Source organism: Macrobrachium nipponense, chromosome 1 (genome assembly GCF_015104395.2).
Source record: "Macrobrachium nipponense isolate FS-2020 chromosome 1, ASM1510439v2, whole genome shotgun sequence".
NCBI lineage: Eukaryota > Metazoa > Arthropoda > Malacostraca > Decapoda > Palaemonidae > Macrobrachium > Macrobrachium nipponense.
In genome coordinates, this window is record NC_087200.1 from 182,044,609 (window position 1) to 182,063,789 (window position 19,181).

The 19,181-nt window shown below is 44.3% G+C and overlaps 1 protein-coding gene across 3 annotated transcripts in view; it reads left to right on the forward strand.

Moving 5' to 3' along the window:
* The first annotated feature begins 5,708 nt into the window (after nt 1-5,708).
* The window catches only part of LOC135219892 (uncharacterized), a 173,183-nt gene continuing 159,710 nt past the window's right edge, over nt 5,709-19,181 (forward strand). For all 3 annotated transcript variants that reach the window (XM_064257049.1, XM_064257051.1, XM_064257050.1), the window contains exons 1-3: nt 5,709-6,066; nt 6,505-7,066; nt 7,478-7,715. In XM_064257049.1, coding sequence (XP_064113119.1) covers nt 5,768-6,066; nt 6,505-7,066; nt 7,478-7,715 — 1,099 coding nt within the window. In that variant the 5' untranslated portion in view covers nt 5,709-5,767. The remainder of the gene's footprint in view (nt 6,067-6,504; nt 7,067-7,477; nt 7,716-19,181) is intronic.

Consider the following 19,181-nt stretch of genomic DNA (forward strand, 5'->3'; position numbering starts at 1 on the left):
TACTTTATCAAAAGCTTTGCAAAGTCTAAATAAACCACATCTGTTCATTTCCGCTTTTCATATTTTTGAATATGTTCTCACGGTGGATTAACAGTTGGGTTTGTGTACTTTTTCCGGGTACGAAACCATGTTGTCCTTTATTAAACAAATTATTATTAAATGTTTCATAATATTTTCTTCATTACCCTTTCATACACTTTCATAATATGTGATGTTAGACTCACAGGCCTATAATTACTTGCCTCTAGTCTTGATCCACTTTTGAAAGTAGGGGTAATATATGCTAATTTGTGCTCATCATAAATCTTGCCTGTATCTACACTTTGTCTTAATAATATTGCAAGTGGCTTTGCGATAGAATGAATACTTTCTTAACAAAATAGCAGGAATTCCATCAGGCCCTGCAGCAGCTCCATTTTTAATTTCATTAATAGCCTGCACAATATCAGCTTCATTAATATCTATGTCAGCTAAATATTCACTATTTTCATCCCTTACTTCTATATATATCTTCATTATCTATTCTAGGGTGTGAATTCTCTCTTATATCGTTCTAGCCAGTATGTTGCAAATTTCCTTTTTTCATTCGTTAATCTCCCTTCAATTCTCAGAGGGCCACTATTTTATTCTTTTATTCATCTTCTTCGCATATGAGTATAATAGCTTGGGGTTTGCTTGATATTTAATAGGGTTTTTTCTTCCAAGTCCCGTTTTTCATTTTCTTTTGATTGTATAATCTTTTGTTCTGCATTTTCTATCTTACTTTTTAGTTCTATAACTTTCCATGCATTTTTTTCTTTTGCAAGACCTTTTTCCCACCAAGAAGTGAGTCTTCCTATTGTAAAAGGACCGAAGGTTTGTATACCGTGTCGGAACAAATGACAATTTGTCCAAAATTGCATTTTTCCTAACTATACAAACCTGAGGTCCTTTTACACATAGTCCCACCTCATGCCACCCCTCACTCTGCAGTTTTTGCTTGGGCCAAAAGCAAAAGTGATTTGTTTACCTCCCAGTCGCGCGTTTGCGCGCGCCTGTCGGACAAAGCAGTCAACTACCGAACCCTTTTGTTCGAAAGCTTACGACCTATCCAGCTGCCGCTAGTACCTTCCTATTGTAAAAGGACCTCAGGTTTGTATAGTTAGGAAAAATGCAATTTTGGACAAATTGTCATTTTTGGAACCAGAAGTCTTGCATAGTGTTTTGGCATGCATGGAACAAAGGCAGAGTGCAGGCGGACGGATCGGCTGAAGTGGCAATCCTTGTTCGGGACAGGAGTATTAAAGAAAGAAGGGGGCTGGTTCTTTGGTTTCATTTCTTACCAAAGCAGTCTCTCCAGTACAGAGGGCTTCTCTTTTTATACGCCCCTCTGTCTAAACAGCTGTTTTATTTCCTTCTCAGTTGGTAAAGGACATTTTCCCATACGCTTACTGAGAAGGCAACACAGGATTTGCTGGTACATTCTGCTAAGAAGCCTAGACCAGCTGCTTCTGTCTCGAAGAGGGAGCCAAGACCTGCCCACCCACAGCCTTTCGAGGTAGAGCTTTTAGCCGAGCCCCAAGGAAGAGAGGAGGAGAGAAAAGAGGAAGATCTTCCATTAGAGTTCCAAAGAAGAACGCAAAATGAGATTCCAGTCCTCCAATCACCAGTAGGGGCCAGACTTCTGGGATTCTCGGAAGCATGGGCTTCAATGAAAGCAGTGTCTTGGTCCCTGCAAGTGCTGAGGAAAGGATACCTCATCCCTTCAAGAACAGACCTCCATTGACGACGACTCCGAGGGAGCTGTCAGCGAGATACAAAGACCCTGTAAAGAGAGAGATCCTTCTTGGGTTGGTGCAGCAAATGTTGGAAAAGGAGGCCATCAGGTAGTACAGGATCCGCACTCCGAGGTTTTGGGTTTTTACAATCGCTATTTTTGGTGCCGAAAGCCTCGGGGGGGTGGAGGCCTGTCCTGGACGTGAGTGCATTGAACGCTTCGTGGAGAAGACAAAGTTCTCCATGGAGACATCCACTCGGTTCTCTCTGCTCTCCGTCCAGGAGATTGGATGGTTCTCCCTCGACCTGCAAGATGCATACTTTTCACGTCCCCTGCATCATTCGTCGAAGAAAAAATATCTTCGATTCATGGTGCAGGGAAGGATTTATCAGTTCAGGGCTTTGTGTTCGGCCTCTCGATGGCTCTCAGGTGGTTTACAGCGTTGATGAGAAACGTGGCAAGATGGCTACATCTGAAGGGGTGAGGAGATCTCTTTACCTAGATGATTGGCTTATAAGAGCGCAGACAGACAAAAAAGTGCTTGGAGGACTTGGAGATAGCTCTTCAATTGACCAGATCTCTCGGATGCCTCGTAAAAACCTCGAGAAGTCTCACACAATCCCCAGTCAGACTATCGTCTATTTTGGGGGATTCGGATGGATTCTCGGGGTTTTCGAGCGTATCCATCCCAGGAAAGAATCTCGAAAGGATTGGAAAAAATCTCGGTCTCCTAGAGAAAGAACGAAGCTCAGCGAGGGAATGGCTCAGTCTTCTGGGCACTCTTTCCTCGCTGGAGCAGTTCATCTCTCTAGGGAGACTGAATCTGAGACCCTTCGCAGTTCCATCTCAGAAGGAGTTGGAACAAAAGAAAAGGAGATCTTTTGGATACCTTTCCTATAGGAGAGAGTATCAAAAACCACTTACGATGGTGGTTTAGAAACCACTGAGAAGAAACGAAGGAGTGTCCTTGGCCCTTCAGAACCCTCACCTAGTGTTATTCTCAGACGCTTCGGACACGGGGGTGGGGAGCAACACTAGGGACGCAGGAAGTGTCAGGCAGTTGGACAGAAGAACAGAAGGCCTGGCACATAAATGCAAAGGAACTCTTAGCAGTGCACTTAGCACTGCAGTTTGTTTTTCGAGAACGAAGTCAGAGGCGTGGTGTCCAAGTCAACCGGACAACACCACGGCTCTGGCTTATATAAGAAAACAAGGGGGGACACACTCTTTCTCCCTTTACCAACTAGCAAGGGATCTGTTGATATGGGCAGAAGAAAGAGGGATTCGACTCCTGACGAGGTTTGTTCAAGGAGGGAAGAATATAAGAGCAGACAGATTGAGCAGGAAAAACAGGTCCTTCCAACAGAGTGGACCCTTCATTCACAAGTCTGCCAGCAACTATGGTCTCTTTGGGGGAAGCCTCAAGTGGATCTGTTTGCAACATTCCTATCCAGGAGATGGAGAAAACTTTTGCTCGTTGGGGGATGATCCCAGAGCCCTATCCATAGATGCCATGCTCATGGATTGGAAGGGCATAGACGCTTATGTGTTTCCCCCATTCAAGATGCTGGGGAAGTAATGAGAAAGTTCGTGTCCTCGGAGGGAATGAGGATGACATTGATCGCTCCTTATTGGCCTGCAAGAGAATGGTTCACAGAGGTACAGGAATGGATAGTGGACTTCCCCAGATCTCTTCCCGAAAGGACAGATTGCTCAAACAACCCCACTTCGAGAGGTATCACAAAAATATCCACGCTCTCGCTCTGACTGCCTTTCGGACTATCGAAAGACTGGTCAGAGCGAGAGGCTTTTCTCGCAAAGCGGCAAAAGCAATTGCTGGAGCAAGAAGGTCCTCAACCATGCGGATATACCAATCGAAGTGGGAAGTTTTTCGTAGATGTGTAAGGCGAAGAAGCTGTCCTCCTCCGATACCTCTGTGACCGAAATTGCTGATTTCTTTTGTTTTTACGAGAAGAATCTCATCTGGCAGTGTCAACCATTAAAGGTTATAAGAGCATGTTATCAGCTGTGTTCAGGAATAGGGGCCTGAAAAAAACATAGAGAATAACAAAGATCTGCATGATTTAATTAGATCATTTGAAAAACTACAAAATTAAGAACTTCTCTCACCCCTAGTTGGAATCTGGAGGTGGGTTCTCAAAATATCTTATGTCGGAGAGATTGAACCTCCCGATAAAGCTACTTTCCGGACTTGACTAGAAAATGCATTTTTTTTTTCTTATAGCTCTCGCCCAATGCGAAAAGAGTGAGTGAGCTGCAAGAGCTTGACTCTAGAGGTGGTTTTAAGAAGGATTCAGCTGTATTGTCCTTTAAACCTTTATTCTAGCTAAAAAATGAAAACCCCTCGAGACCTTGGCCCTAGGACTTTTGAAAGTAAAAGGCCTTTCTCAAGTTAGTTGGGAATGAAATGGAAAGAACTTTGTTATGGCCTGTGAGAACTTTGAAGTTTTACCTGCAGAAGAAAGAAGCAGTTGCAGGGTTGCAATCAAAGTTATGGTATGCTTAGCATTTTTTGTTAGGAACATCATAACTGAAGCCCACATGAGCTGTGATAGTGAGGCATATAAGACCTTAAGGGTAAAAAGCACACGAGTACTGCAGTCGCTACATCATTGTCGTTCAAACAAGAACATGTCAGTGAAGAACATCTTAGCGGCCACGTATTGGGAGATGTAACTCAGTGTTTCGCCTCACATTACTTGAAAAGATGTGAGAGTGACATATGAGAAATGCTTCTCTCTAGGGCCCTATGTAATCAGCGGATACAGTGCTGGGGAAAGGAGAGAAGACTGATCCTTAATATTAATTTTTTGTCCTTATATTTTATATTGTGATTTAAAAATTATTGAGTTGAGTTTTTTAGGTTGTTTGAAAGTGTTTGGGGATAACGCCTTTCAATCATATTTACTAATCCACGGTTAGGATCAGGTGATCGGGATCAGTATTTACTCCTTTATATGCCAAGAGGCATAGGTATATTGTCATGTAAGTGAATAAGACTCTAGTGACAATTGCATTAGGTTCTGTTGAGTAAGTGGATAGACCCCATTGACAGTCCTTTTCAAGAGTTCTCAGCCATAGGGGCACACCCTCGCTGAAGCTTTTGAGGCGAAGCAGACTTCTCAGCACAAAGCTAAGAAATCTTCCGCCTAAACAGGTAGGAAACTAGGGGGGTATTATTAATTAACTTGTATTACTACAAACATATGTTGTTTACCTATTAGCGGTCAGTAATTAGCTGTCTCTTGCCCTCCGCCAAAGGTGCCAATCAGCTAAGTATATATCTGACAGGGAAGTTGAATGTATGAAAATGATTATTTGTTATTGTCAATAAAGTTTCAATACATGACTTACCTGGCAGATATATACGATTGTATGGACACCCAACCTCCCTCAGGAGGACAGGTGGAAGAGAAAAATCTGGCTTAAAACGGTAATAGTTCCTATTCCTGCCACCCAGCGGCAGGCGGCGGGATCACCTGACCCTACCTGTAGTGTGTGCCGAACGAAATTTGGAATTTCTGTCGGGGACGACGGAGGTCTATAGCTAAGTATATATCTGCCAGGTAAGTATGTATGAAACTTTATTGTACAATAACAATATCATTTTTAAAACTTTGTCCTCTCATATATCCTTGGGCTGGGTAATGGCATTTAGTTGACTCTCCACTGCCTTCATGTAAATGAAAAATGCAAGTGAATAGGCAGTTGTTTGATTTTAATTCCAGCTTTTTTGTTGAGATGTACATATTATCAGATGAATTTTATATGTTTATTTTGGGTGATGAAGTTGGAATGAATTATTTAGTTTATCCCAGCTATGAAAATCTTTATTTATTCAAGAATTATTATCATATTTGTAAATGCTAATTTGTGTTTACAAGTTTGCTCATAAGCTTAATTTTTGCTAGTAATAAATTTTCCCATTTTCCAGACCTTCAGGAATGTGGAATAACCTTTTTCAATATCTTTAAAATACAACAAGGAAAAATGGCTGCAGTAGTAAGACGACTTAGCTCTATAACCACAGAAACTGTAGTCCAAAGGAGGGCATCTTGTGATACACTTAACTTAGTGGTACCTACATGTTACTTAGAGGTAAAACCTGAGATTTCTGAGAAGCGTAGAGCTTCCATAGGAGCTTTCAATGGAAAACCTAATACAAGAGCCTCTCTGTGTGTACCTAATTATGACAGTGGACAACCTCCTGTTGCTTTTCTCAGTAGAAAGAGAGCCTCATTGGACAACATATTTTTGACAGAATGGATGACACAAAGTGGTGTCTTTAAGTAAGTATGTATCACCATCTCACATTCTCTAGTGAGACATAATATACAATATATATATATATATATATATATATATATATATATATATATATATATATATAATATATATATATATATATATATATATATATATATATATATAATATATATATATATATATATATATATATATATATATATATATATATATATATATAGATATATATAATATATATATATATACACAGTGTTATAACTTTAATTGTATGTATCAAGATTTTTAGTAGGTCTGGTTTGAGGGTTAGACATAGTGGATAAAGAAGTGGAGGTAAGATAAGCTTTTAAGGGAGACGCTAAGAAACTGGCTTATTTACAGGGAATTAGTGATACTAGTGTGGGTTATGATTGAAACAATGGTGCCATTTGCACTTGAGAAGTTCATTTGTATTTTTTTCACAGAAATCAGACTGAATTGGATAGAGCTGTTGAGATTCCAAAGAAAAAGCCTGGTTATGATCGTTGCCAAAGTGATTGTGATCAGCATAAGATTCCATCTTTAGTTTCGCCCGTCTTCGTGGCTGGTAATGATTCAAGTCTTTGTATTTCTTCAGATGTGTCAAGCAATGCAAGTTTCTCAAGTGTTTTTAACCATTCACCATCACATTTGTCACCTAATTGTACCAAACCTCAAACTTCTCCAGGAGTTACGACATTTCAAGCACCATTATGCCAAATCAATGATAATCCTTGTGATTCTGTAGGTCAAATAAGTTGTTGTCTCTCTCCCAGTACTTCAAGATTTGGGCTTTCGAAGAGCCACCAGGATCCTGTCACTGATAACGATTTCTTTCATCATCTGCCATCAATTTGTAGAACTCCAAAGCACCTGGGGAAAAATTTAAGCTATAACTGTTTGAGGCCTGGGCATATAAATGAGAGTTCTCCATCATATCAAGATCACCATCATCATTCTTGTAGTAGAGCAGCATTATGTGGAGAGGCTGAAATATGTTCCCCAAAGGTTTGTTTGTATTGATGTGTTTTGCAAATCATAAATGCACAAAATTATATTATGATGTATAAGTGTAATAAATTAAATTTATCCACCAGAATATTCATGTAAATTCACTTCTTAGTTATGTGATGAGTTATTTTAGTTGGGGACAAAGTTTATTACTTTAGATTTCTGGTTATAAAACTTCTGAGAAAGTTGATAGAAGAGGGCTGTTGCGCTAAAAAAGTTTTCTCTCCTCTAGGTTGAGTAATACTAATGTACAACTGATTAGGAATCCAACACGATGTTTTCATAGTCAAGACCTTTTAATCACTAATTCCTTTTTAATTATAGCAGCTCTTCAGTCATGGTGGAACAATTTTTAACTAAGTACGGTTTGTTGTTGTAAGTGACTAATTTTAAAATGATGCTTTTCAGGTGAGGAATGGGCACCGAAAACGCAGTTTTCCATTTATAGTCTTCCCGTCATTATCACCATGCATTGAGACGAAAACCAAAGCAGACCACTTCAGTTTTGAAAACCGTCAAGAACAAGGAAATGACCAGTTAATACATACTGAAGAAATCCAAGAAGAATCTGTAAGAGAGCAGAAGCTGACTGTAGATGCTGAAGTATCGAGCATACCAAAGATTTACATTGAAACAGTATATTCTGGTAAGCATATTACAGTTTGTTCCTACACTGTATACAAACCTGGAGTCCTTTACTTAGGATAGATTGCAGCTCAGCTGAAACTACCGGCTAATACATTCTTTGTTTTCATAACAATCAACTTACCTGTCAGATATATACATAGCTAAGACTCCGTCGTCCCCGACAGAAATTCAAATTTCGCGGCACACGCTGCAGGTAGGTCAGGTGATCTACCGTCCTGCCCTGGGTGGCAGGATTAGGAACCATTCCTGTTTTTTATCATATTTTCTCTGTCGCTTGGAATGTAAACAAACGTTTGCAGTTCCTCCTGACTTGATTTTGGATTTCATCGCCATCGATCTTCTGGCTATTCTTTTGCAGGGAAGTACTGGATCTTTGGTTCGGCATACGCATATTAATTTGTTTTAATAACAACTTTGGCTTCGAAAATTTCGAAGAATTGTTACGTGTAATACCGAACTTTTCGGTAGACACTCACATAGTTTGCAAGAAGGGAAATTTTAATATTTATTCATAATAACGTGTAGTAAATGTTAGAATTGATTGAGCTAACTTCCTTCTTGAGGAAGTCGGGAATAAAATTAGTTACGCTTCCTTTAGAAGTTTTTATAGCTCTCGTACTAACGAGCAGTTAGAGCATTAACAATACTAGTAGTGTTGTATCCTCATCTCCTTCTTGCTTCACAGAATCTTCAAGTTCATATTGCAATTTGAAGACAAAGGAATGTAGCTCAAAATACGAGCTATTGAAAGGTAATAAGTGATTTTAGTGTTCCCAGTGCAGTGGAGGGTGCGTTCTGATCGGCTCTGTTTCGCTCCCAGGCCTAGACCTCTTCCAAGCTCACATACCCAGAGGAGAAGGAAAGTCGAAAGCCTTACGGAGGTTATGGAGAATCCCCACCGATCAGGCGTCCCCTCGGCAGGATCTGTAGAACGTCCCAGACTGCCAAGTTCGCCATTGGAAAGGCGTCCTAAAATAGTAGAGGTTGCATCCGATCTGCTCTGTCTCGCTCTCAGGCCTAGACCTCTTCCAAGCTCACAAGCCCAGAGGAGAAGGAAAGTCAAAAGCCTTACGGAGGTTATGGAGAATCCCCACCGATCGGGCGTTCCCTTGGCAGGATCTGTAGAACGTCCCAGACTGCCAGGGATAGCCATTGGAAAGGCATCCTTTAAAAAGTGCGTCTCTTCTTCCGTTTCTTCATTTTACATCCGAAAAGACGAAGAATGTACATGTTTGGAGTTCGGACGATCGGCGCGTTCTCTGAAAAGTAAGAGAACACTGAGCGAGAGGCTGAGAGCCAGCCAGCAAGCTAGCGCGAGCCACGTTCCAACAGCCAGCAGCGAGCCGCGTTCCAACAGACTAGCGCGAGCCGCGTTCCAACAGACTAGCGCGAGCCTCGTTCATACAGTTGAACGCGAGCCGCGTTCCAGCAACTGAGCGCGAGCCGCGTTCCAGAACATTTTCTTGGCGCAAGGCTCCTTCAAAGAGAAAACAGACGGCTAGACTGAGGAACCTTATAGTAGACAGAAGGATGCTTCCATTGAACGTTTACTAGCAAGAGGCTCGTAAAAGAAGACTAGAGGCTCTCGGAACTATCAGGGCGCACGGGACCTTCCACGCAAGCGGAACGTTCCAGGAGCGAGTCTCCTTTCTAGCGTTGCGGAACATTCCAGGTGCGCGGAACTATCCAGACGCTAGGGGCAAGGATCCAGGCGCCAGGCGCCAGAATATTCCAAAATCTGCATTTGAGAGAGAGGTCAGTCGCGAGGCTCCTTTTGAGTTTTTTAACTTGAACAACTTTCCCCTGGCAAATGTGCAAGATGTCGCACAGGCAGCCGTTGCTTTTGTCAGAAGGATTCTGATACTAAGAGAAGCCCCTTTTCATTATTCAGAAGACTCTTGTGTTAGGCAGTTCCTCTCAATGCGGACTCTCTCCTTCATCCATGCTCTTCCCTCATTTTGAGGAGGCAAGAGCTTTGGGATTTTTTCTTAATAAGAATCTCATCGACGTTTGGGTATGATGGCGGATAGGAAATATCTACTTCCTTCCGTAAACCCTAGTGATGAACAGGAATTCTGTCTCTTCCGCGATTTATGAGGAAATCACAAAGATTTAAAGAGTTCCTGGATTAACTTCCTTCCTTAAGGATATATATATACTCTTTCTATCGTTCTATTTACGAAAAGAACAAAGATAGTAGAAGGTAGTAGAGTATCTGCTGTATGAGAATACGATACGGTCAAATCTTAAACACATACCGTAGTTACTTCTTTGGTGTGCAACTCAATTACCAGTATCCTTCTACGACTTTCCTAGGAAGAACTACGCTTAAAGGGATTGTTAAGACAACACCTACTTAGCTTCTAGATTTATCGAAGTCTTGTTTCGCTTAAATATGCTTTAATAAGAACTTCCTGAAGTTCGATAATAATTTTATAAGATTCCTTTATTAAATGGAGTAGCTGGCAACTCAGGAAGAGTAAGGCCAGACGGCTAACGGAGACTGCTATCGCTGAGAGCCTGAGACCAACGCAGTACCATGTAGGTGTCAGTCATGAGCGGTCGGGTTCATCTCTCTCTCCTGCGGGATGGAATAACTATCCGTATCTCTCCCCTACAATCGCGGTCTTAGCCTCGGATTGAGGGGATAGTTAAGCTAACATAAATAAAATATTGTATGCCTTTTGCTAAGAAACTTTCAATAAGAGAGATAATACAACCTTTCAATGCTGTTTACCGTCGGTAACATTATTAAAGGATTCTATCGCAGCAGAACATTATATTATATAATGCTCTCATGCTTACGAAAGCATGGCTTTATTAGTACTGCTCAGAAGAAGATGGATGAGTCGGATGGGAAACATTCTCTTTGTGGCAGAACTTGTTTCCGTGAATGGACTGTACTACGTATATAAAGTTTTTTCCTACTAAGAAGGGAATTAACATGTGAAAGGATGTCGGGTACCATAAAGGCACAGGTGTTCTGGCACATAACCTAAAAAGAATTAGAAGGAAGCGCCAGCCTGGCACAAAGCGCTAGAAGCGCCAACCTGGCGCAATGCGCCAGCCTGGCGCAGTGAGCCAAGAGCACCATCCAAGATTTTCTCGTTTTAGCGAGTTATTAACCTAAGAGTCCAGTAGCCTCTCGGACACCAGGCTCGGTAACGGGAAGATTCGTTCCTGATTTCGTTACCCATTAATCACTTAGGCCAATTCCACGACTCTCTCATATCGCAAAGAGCAATCGAGAATCTCTTTTTCGCTCCTGTTCGCGTTAACAAAGAGAACCTTCTCGATCGACGATAATAACTGTTAACATGTCTAACATTTATTGGAAAGAGTTGTGAGAACCTGCGGAAAGTCGTCTTCATAGATCTCTTAGCAAGGTAGAAGACGAACAGGCTTCCTATAGACTGCTTCCTTTATCTCGAACCAAGAGAGGTAGCAATATACGCCATCTTTATTTTTTTTAGAAAGGGGAATAAACTTTAGTCTTTTTTCCCCTAAATATAAATTCTTTGCAGAATTTAAGATAAAGGGCGTCAAAGAGAGGATAATACTTTATGCTTCATTTTGGCCTTAGAGAGGTTGGATTCACAGAGGTCACGTTCTTCTCACAACATGTTTTGGAAGTTTTTTCCAAGAGAGTCTGGATATTCTATCAGCATCTATTATAAATGGACCTTAACAACCTCTCCACTCTGAGTCTGTCTGCGTGCAGACTGACCAGAATTGGACATGAATGAGAGGATTTTTTAAGGTAAATGACAATAGTCATGGCCAAAACATAGAATTGCTGCAGATCGTGCTAGAGGGAATGAGGAAGCTGTCCTCTTCCGATACCTCTGTGAACCACAGAGCAGTTTTTTCTTCCCTTTCAGAGGGAAGAATCACCTTTGTATATGTCTGCTATCAAAGAATGCAGTAAAAGGCTATACTCTGTCTCTACAAAGGGAATTGGAGATAGCAGAGGATTAAGATCTTCGGGCTCTTATATGATACCTCAATATGACAAGAGTAGGATATCATGTACGGGATCTTTTTTGTGGCCACAGATTCCATGTTCCGACTAGATGGAACTGCTCCTCATCAAACTTCTTTGAGAAATTTTTAAGAGGGAATTCTTTGTTTCTCTTGGTCCTAAACGACCAAGAAGACAAGTAAAATTTTTTTTGCATTGGAATCTCGTATCAGATTCTATGGAGACTAGGCAATGGGTTCTTGCCAGCATAGTATGTCTGGCAAAAGAACTAAAACCCCCTATTCCTGATTCAATGTTTTCAGATAGAGGTTTCGTTGTCCAGGCAGGGTAGAGGTTTCGTTGTCCAGGCAGGGTAGAGGTTTCGCTGTCCAGGCAGGGTACTTACGTTTTCATCTACAGTAGAATGGTTCAAACGTTTGCCTACAGAGTCTTTGGAATGCGATGACGGCTCGAAATGCTTCCCAGAAGGTGTTCAAGCGATACAATAAAGAGCTAGAAAATCAGGAGTCCTCCCACCCAATTTCAGCTCGGAGTCCCCTCCTTCGACTTCCAGGCTTCTTCCCTTCCTTCGGACAAGGATAGGGAAGATTCTGCAACGAGAAAAAAAACCCCCTTTCAACAGGTAAGAAGAGATCACTGGTGGGAGCAAGGGAAGTACTCAAGAAGGATCCTCCTCGGAGGAAGACTCTATCTCTCGTACTGTTAGGTATTCCTATCGTATACTGGATGTAGCTGACTACAATCACCTCCACCCCCTTGCCGGAGAGCCAAAGCTCACAAAGTGGAAGAATTTCTTCCACCCTTCTCCAGTCTTGTGATTTACTATTGTGGATGTTCAGGACTTTCGGACAATGTAGCGCCAACCAGGAGCCTTATGCCAAAACATGTTATTGTTATTATACAATTAAGTTTGTTCATACTTACCTGGCAGATATATATATAGCTGTATTTTCTGACCGTCCGACAGAAATTCAACTCGCGGCACACGCAGTGGGCGGGCCAGGTGGTAGTACCCATTCCCGCCGCTGGGAGGCGGATATCAGGAAAACCATTCCCATTTTCTATTCATATTTTTTTTTTTATTAATGCCTCTGTCTCCTGAGGGGATGGAGGGCAGGCCACTTTAAAATTAAAATATATATATGCCAGGTAAGTATGAACAACAAAAACTTAATTGTATAATAACAATAACAACATTTGTTCATGCCACTTACCTGACAGATATATATATAGCTGAATCCACCTTCGGATGGTGGGAAGAGAACCAGAATAGGATTTTTTAGGAAACTTAAATTACGTAGATGATATACATCTTGGTTCCTTACCTGTTTGCAAAGTAGACTATGTGATTACTGTCACGTAAGGGCTGCTTTTGCTTAAAACAGAGTTGCAGCAGGTGGAGACCTGTAGTGCTGGTTGCGCTCTGGATGATCTGTCAACGGGTGCGAGACCTCAACGTGACAAGACCATCGAGGGCCATACAAATGAGGGCAACGAAGCAACTGACCACCACCTGACCAACTATTCACAAAAAAACCCTTAAAACTAACTAAAGGATGGGAGATCTTCACATAAGACTCACCACAACCTAAAAACACAACAACCTAACCTAATCCCTAACTAAGGGATAGGGAAAGAGCTACTCCGGACCCCAATACTGTGTCCGCAGAAAACGTATGGCCCAGTGCATTACAATCGTCATAAATCGTTCTCACATCCCTTAAGTAATGTGAGGCGAAGACGGAGTTATCCTCCAAAAGGTGCAATCAAGGATGTCCTTGATTGACATATTCTTTTGGAAGGCAAGAGAGGTAGCGACGGCTCGAACTTCGTGCGCTTTTACTCGGAAGAGGCTCAAATCAGTCTTCTGGAAAGATGAATGAGCCTCCCGAATGATGTCCCTTAGAAAGAAAGCAACAGCATTCTTCGATAAAGGTAACTCTGGTCTCTTCACAGAGCACCAGAGATTACCCGAGGGACCTCTTACCTCTTTCGTTCTATGCACGTAGAACTTGAGAGCCCTGACGGGCACAGGACTCTCTCTGGTTCTTGGCCCACCAGACTTGACATACCCTTGATCTCGAAAGTCTTCGGCCAAGGTGGGTTCGAAGGATTTTCATTCTTCGCCAAGAAAGTTGGGTTCAACGAGCAGACAGCATTGTCCCCTTGAATCCCATTAACTTGCTAAAACGCTTGAATTTCACTAAACTCTCTTAGCCGTCGCAAGAGAAGTTAGGAAAAAGAGCCTTCCTTGTCAGTTCGAAGAGACGCTGCCTGAAGCGGTTCGAAAGGGCTTGACATAAGGAATTTAAGGACATACGTCCAGGTTCCATGATGGAGGTCTCATTTGAGGAACCTTCGAGGTCTGAAAGACTTTAAAAAGGTCATGAATGTCCTTGTTGTCAGACAGGTCGAGGCCTCTGTGGCCTAAAAACCGCTGACAACATGCTTTTATATCCCTTGATGGTAGGGACCGCTAATTTCTGCACATTTCCTGAGAAAGAGCAGCAAATCAGCTATTTGGTTCACAGAGGTCGAGGAAGAGGGAAACTCCTTCCTTTTTACACCAAGCCTGAAGGAAGCCCACTTCGATTTGTAAACAGCTCTTGTGGAAGCACGTCTCGCATGTGCGATTGCTCTCGCAGCTGCTTTCGAAAAACCTCTCGCTCTGGCCAACTTTTCGATAGTCTGAACGCAGTCAGACCCAGAGCGGAGAGGTTTTGGTGAAACCTTTCGAAGTGAGGCTGTTTGAGTAGATCTTTCCTCCTAGGGTAATGTCCTTGAAAGTCTACAAGGAAAGACATGACCTCTGTGAACCATTCTCTCGCTGGCCACATCGGAGCGATCAGGTTAACCTCGTCCCTTCCGAGGCCGCAAACTTCCTCCTGACTTCCCCCAGAATCTTGAATGGTGGGAAGGCGTACAAGTCTAGGCCGTCCAATTCCAAAGCAAAGCGTACTACTGCGATTGCTTCTGGATCCAGGACCGGGGAGCAGTAAAGAGGAAGTCTCTTGGTCCTTGACGTCGAAGAATAAGTCGACCAGTGGACGTCCCCACAACGTCCACAGGTCTCGAACAAAACGTCTTCGTTCAAGGTCCATTCCGTCGGATAGGACTTGTTCCCGACGACTGAGAAGGTCTGCCCTGACGTTTTGCACTCCTGCAATGAATCTCGTCAGGATAGTCACATTTCTTCTCTTTGCCCACAGCAGAATCTCTCTCGCTAGGGAAAAAAAACGTTCTGGAGTGTGTTCCTCCTGGTTTTTTAAATAAGCGAGTGCTGTGGTATTGTCCGAGTTTATTTGAACAATCTTGTTCTCCAAACTCCTTTCGAAGAACTGCAGGGACAGAAATACTGCTGCCAGTTATTCTTTGACATTTATATGCCAGGCTACCTGTTCCCCCTCTCCAGGAGCCTGACACTTCCTTCCCTCCTAGTGTTGCTCCCCATCCCGTGATGGAAGCGTCTGAAAACAACACTAGGTCGGGGCTCAGAAGACTTAGGGACACGCCCTCCTGAAGCTTCTGAGGGTCCAACCACCATCTTAGATGGTTCTTGATCGGAAGCGATATTCTCAATATGGCATTGAGATCGTCCTTGGCCTTCCACTCGTCCACAAGGAAAAAATTGGAGAGGCCTGATGTGCAGTCTTCCCAAGGAAACAAACCTTTCTAGCGAGGAAATGGTCCCCAGCAGACTCATCCATTCCCTCGCGAGCAAGTCTCTTTCCTTAGAAAGGCTGAGATCTTTTCTAAGCCTAGCCGCTGACGTTCCTGGGACGGAAACGCTCGAAAAGCCACTGAATCCATCTGAATCCCCAGATACACGATGGACTGTGTTGGGGTCAGATGCGACTTTCGAGGTTGACCAGAAGTCCAGGGACTTCGCTAGGGCCAAAGTGAACTGCAAGTCCTTCAGACACTTCTCTCTCGACGACGCTCTGATCAAGCCAGTCGTCGAGGTACAGGGAAACTCTTATTCCCGAAGAGTGTAGCCACCTCGCTACGTTCTTCATTCACTACTGTGAAACACCATCGGAAGCCGTGGTCAGTCCGAAAACACATAGCTATGAAACTGCCATACTTTTTTGTCTAAGCACAAACCGTTAGATACTTTTTTTTTCTTGAAAGAGGGTGGATCGGGATGTGGAAACAAGTACGCGTCCTGCAAGTCTAAGGACCACATCCAGTTGCGCCCCGGTCTCAAGGCTCCCAGAACAGAATGAGGCGTCTCCATCGTGGAATTTGGTCTTTCCACGAAAAGATTGAGCCTGCTTACATCTAGAACTGGAACGCCAACCTGACGACTGCTTCGGTACTAGGAAGATTCTGTTGTAAAAAACTGGAGACCCCAGGTCCGCGACTTGTTCCACCGCTCTTTTGTCGATCATCTGCTGAAGGAGATCGAACAATACTTTCTTCTTTTTCTCCCTGATAGGATGGAGAAAGGTCTCTGGAGTCGTAGAAGAGGAGAAGATCTAAAAAGGGGATCTAGTACCCCTGCTCCACGATCTTGAGGGACCAAGAGTCCGTGTCTCTCTCTCTCCACGCTCCCGCAAAAAACTTCAGTCTGGCTCCGACTGGTGTCTGAAGGACATGCTTCTCACTTGGAAGGCTTTGGCTTAAAAGGAAGCTCTTCCTCGTGAAAACCCTCTCCCTCGAGGAAGCTGCTCTCGAGGGGGGAGCCCCACGAAAGGGCTTAACTTCTTCGGCGGTCGAACCGCAGCTGAAGAGGTTGAGGTACGGCTTGACCGTCTTGTAGACTGGGCAAAGGTCCTGAGTTTGCCTTCTCTTGCAAGCTGTTCGTCAGGTCCTTTACTAAAGTCTGGGGGGGAAGAGATGGTTCGAAAGAGGCGAAAAACAGCAAATCCGCTTTCTGAGCTGGAGTCACCGAACGAGCTGTGAAGTTGCACAGCAAAGCTCTCTTTTTTAATAAAGCCGTTCCAAAATGAGATACGATCTCCTCCGAACCATCCCTGACGGCTTTGTCCATACATGCTAACACGCTGGACAGCTCCCCCCAGACTGAGAGATTCTGGGCTTCTCGCTTGCAGATCCAGAACAACTCCCAAACACCAGTCAAGGAAGTTGAACACTTCCAGCGTCCTGAGCAGACCCTTCAAATGATGGTCAGTCTCCGAAGAGGTCCAGGTTACCTTAGCAGAGGGTATAAGCGACCTCCTCTGCAAATCCACTAGGCTGGAGAAAATCTCCTTGAGCCGAAGAAGGGATACGAACTCCTACTTCATCTTTGGTTCTATACCAAAATGCCCCCTTTTCCGCTAAGTCTAGCTGGAGGCAAGGCGAAAGGTCGTCTTGCCTTGATCTCTCCTTCGTACCATCCAATCTTGGAGTTTCTTACAAAGGCACGTTTCGTGGAGAGAGAAGTTTTCATCTCTCAAACTCCGGGGTTTTTCCAGTTTTAGATGAAGAAAACAAAAGCTGCGAAGAGGAGACTTGGGAGCTGCGGGCTGAACAAATTGTCTTCGAAAGAAGAACGCAAGAGTCGCACGAGGACTTATAGTCGAGATTGACGGACCGCGAGAAGGTTCCTCTTCAACCGATTCAGCCGAACTACTTAGCTCTCCTTCCTTCTCTAAACGGAAGAGGAGACCGTCTGTCCGGAGAGGGCGGGCGTCCTAAGGTCGGGGTCTTGGCTTGATCAAAGGACCCCTATCCTTGCTAGAGGCAGCCTTATTTCGGCTGTCTTCTCTATGACGCTTACTACTCGATGAAGGTAGAGCGTCCTGACGAGGACGAGCGTCCTTAGCGCCATCCGCAGCAGTCTCACTTGCCAGAGAAGCGTCCTTACGTTTCTCAAACGAAAGGGAAGACCTTTTCGCTGGAATACGTGCCTGTGCGCGTAAACTAGCGTCTGGGGTACGACTTCTTGGGTCGAATCCCCAAAAAACGTCTTGAAAGGAGCCCTGAACGTTCCTGGCGAGCTTCTGCCGAGAGTCCTGCCGAGCGTACTGTACTAGCGTCCTGGCGAGCGTCCTGACGAACATCCTGCCTAGCGTCCTGCCAAGCGTCCTGACGAGCGTCTGACAAGCGTCCTGACGAGCGTCCTGCCGAACGTCCTGCCGAACGTCCTGCCAAGCGTCCCGCCTAGCGTCCTGCCTAGCGTCCTGACGAGCGTCCTGTCGAACGTCGTACAGAGCGTCCTCCTCAAAAGCGTCCTGACGTAACGTCCTTCTAGAGGACGAACGAGATCGGCGAATCGCCGAAGGAGAAGCGATCGGCGAACGACGAGCGAAGTAGGTGAAGGAGAAGGAGACTGCTTAGTCCTCTTGACAGGCAGTCTTAAGGTCCTTCCTCCGCTTAGGCTCGACTGCTGCTGGGCGAGTCCTCTGAGCCATAAGCGAGGATAGCTGGTCTGAAAGGGACAAAAGAATGTTCTTCGTCGGGGAAGAATGAACAGAGGAAGCAGGACTGATCTGTGAGAAGACGAGGGGTGAGGGGACGCCTCCTTCCTTCTCACAGGTACAGCTACCTGCTTCTCAGGTATACGCGCCTGTGCACGCCAACCAGCGTCCTCATCGGAGGAGATCTTACCTCTTTTCTGAGGCGGAAAAAGCGTCATACGCGTCTCCGACGAAAGTGGCGAAAGAGGACGTGAAGCGTCCTCCGCACGAAACGTCCTTTTCAAAGGACGAGAGTCTCTCCGAGCGCTCCACCCCTTGCGCGGGGAGGACGCTTCGGAGGACGAAAAAGCACTCTTTCAGGACGCGCGCTCGTGCGCGCTCCTTGGCAGCCTGGGACTTTGCTACAAGGCCCTGCCGAAGGGACGCCAGTCGGTGGGAAGCCCCCGTAACCCTCTTGCGGCTTTCGACATACCTACTGCCCTGGGTCTTGGGAGTCTGATAGAGGTCTAGGCCTAGAGGCATTATGGGGCCGATCTGACGCCCCCTCCACAACACTGGGGGCACGATCACACTTGCACCGAGCCAGTCTAAGGCTTTCACTTTGGTCTCCAGAGTGCGAAGAGACTCCAAAATCAGAGAGAGAGCATTCGCTTCTCCCGACACAGAATCAGAGCCCGAAGGCAACACAGGTTTAGGGGTTTGTAAACACTACAGGTGTTAATGTAGGAGAGATGTTAGCCTTACCTTTGGTAGAACCACTCCTGGAGGAAGACCTCCTGATCCTATCGCGCTCCAATTTAAGGCGATAGGACTCATATACTCTCCAATCATCATCGGTCAATTTCTCACATTCATTGCACCGATTATCAATCAAACAATTAAGCCCCCTACAACTCATACATACTGTGTGGGGGTCTACCGATGCTTTCGGTAGCCTCACCTTACAATCAGCCCTCACAACACACTCTGAAACTCACAGCACTTGAATCCAGACATATCTTATATAGAAAAAGTCAATCCAAAATCAAACGGAAAAAACGGTCCACTATCGCGCATGCCAATTCAACAATCCAATTCAATACCAAAAAAATCAATCAGATACTTAAAAGCGAGTCAA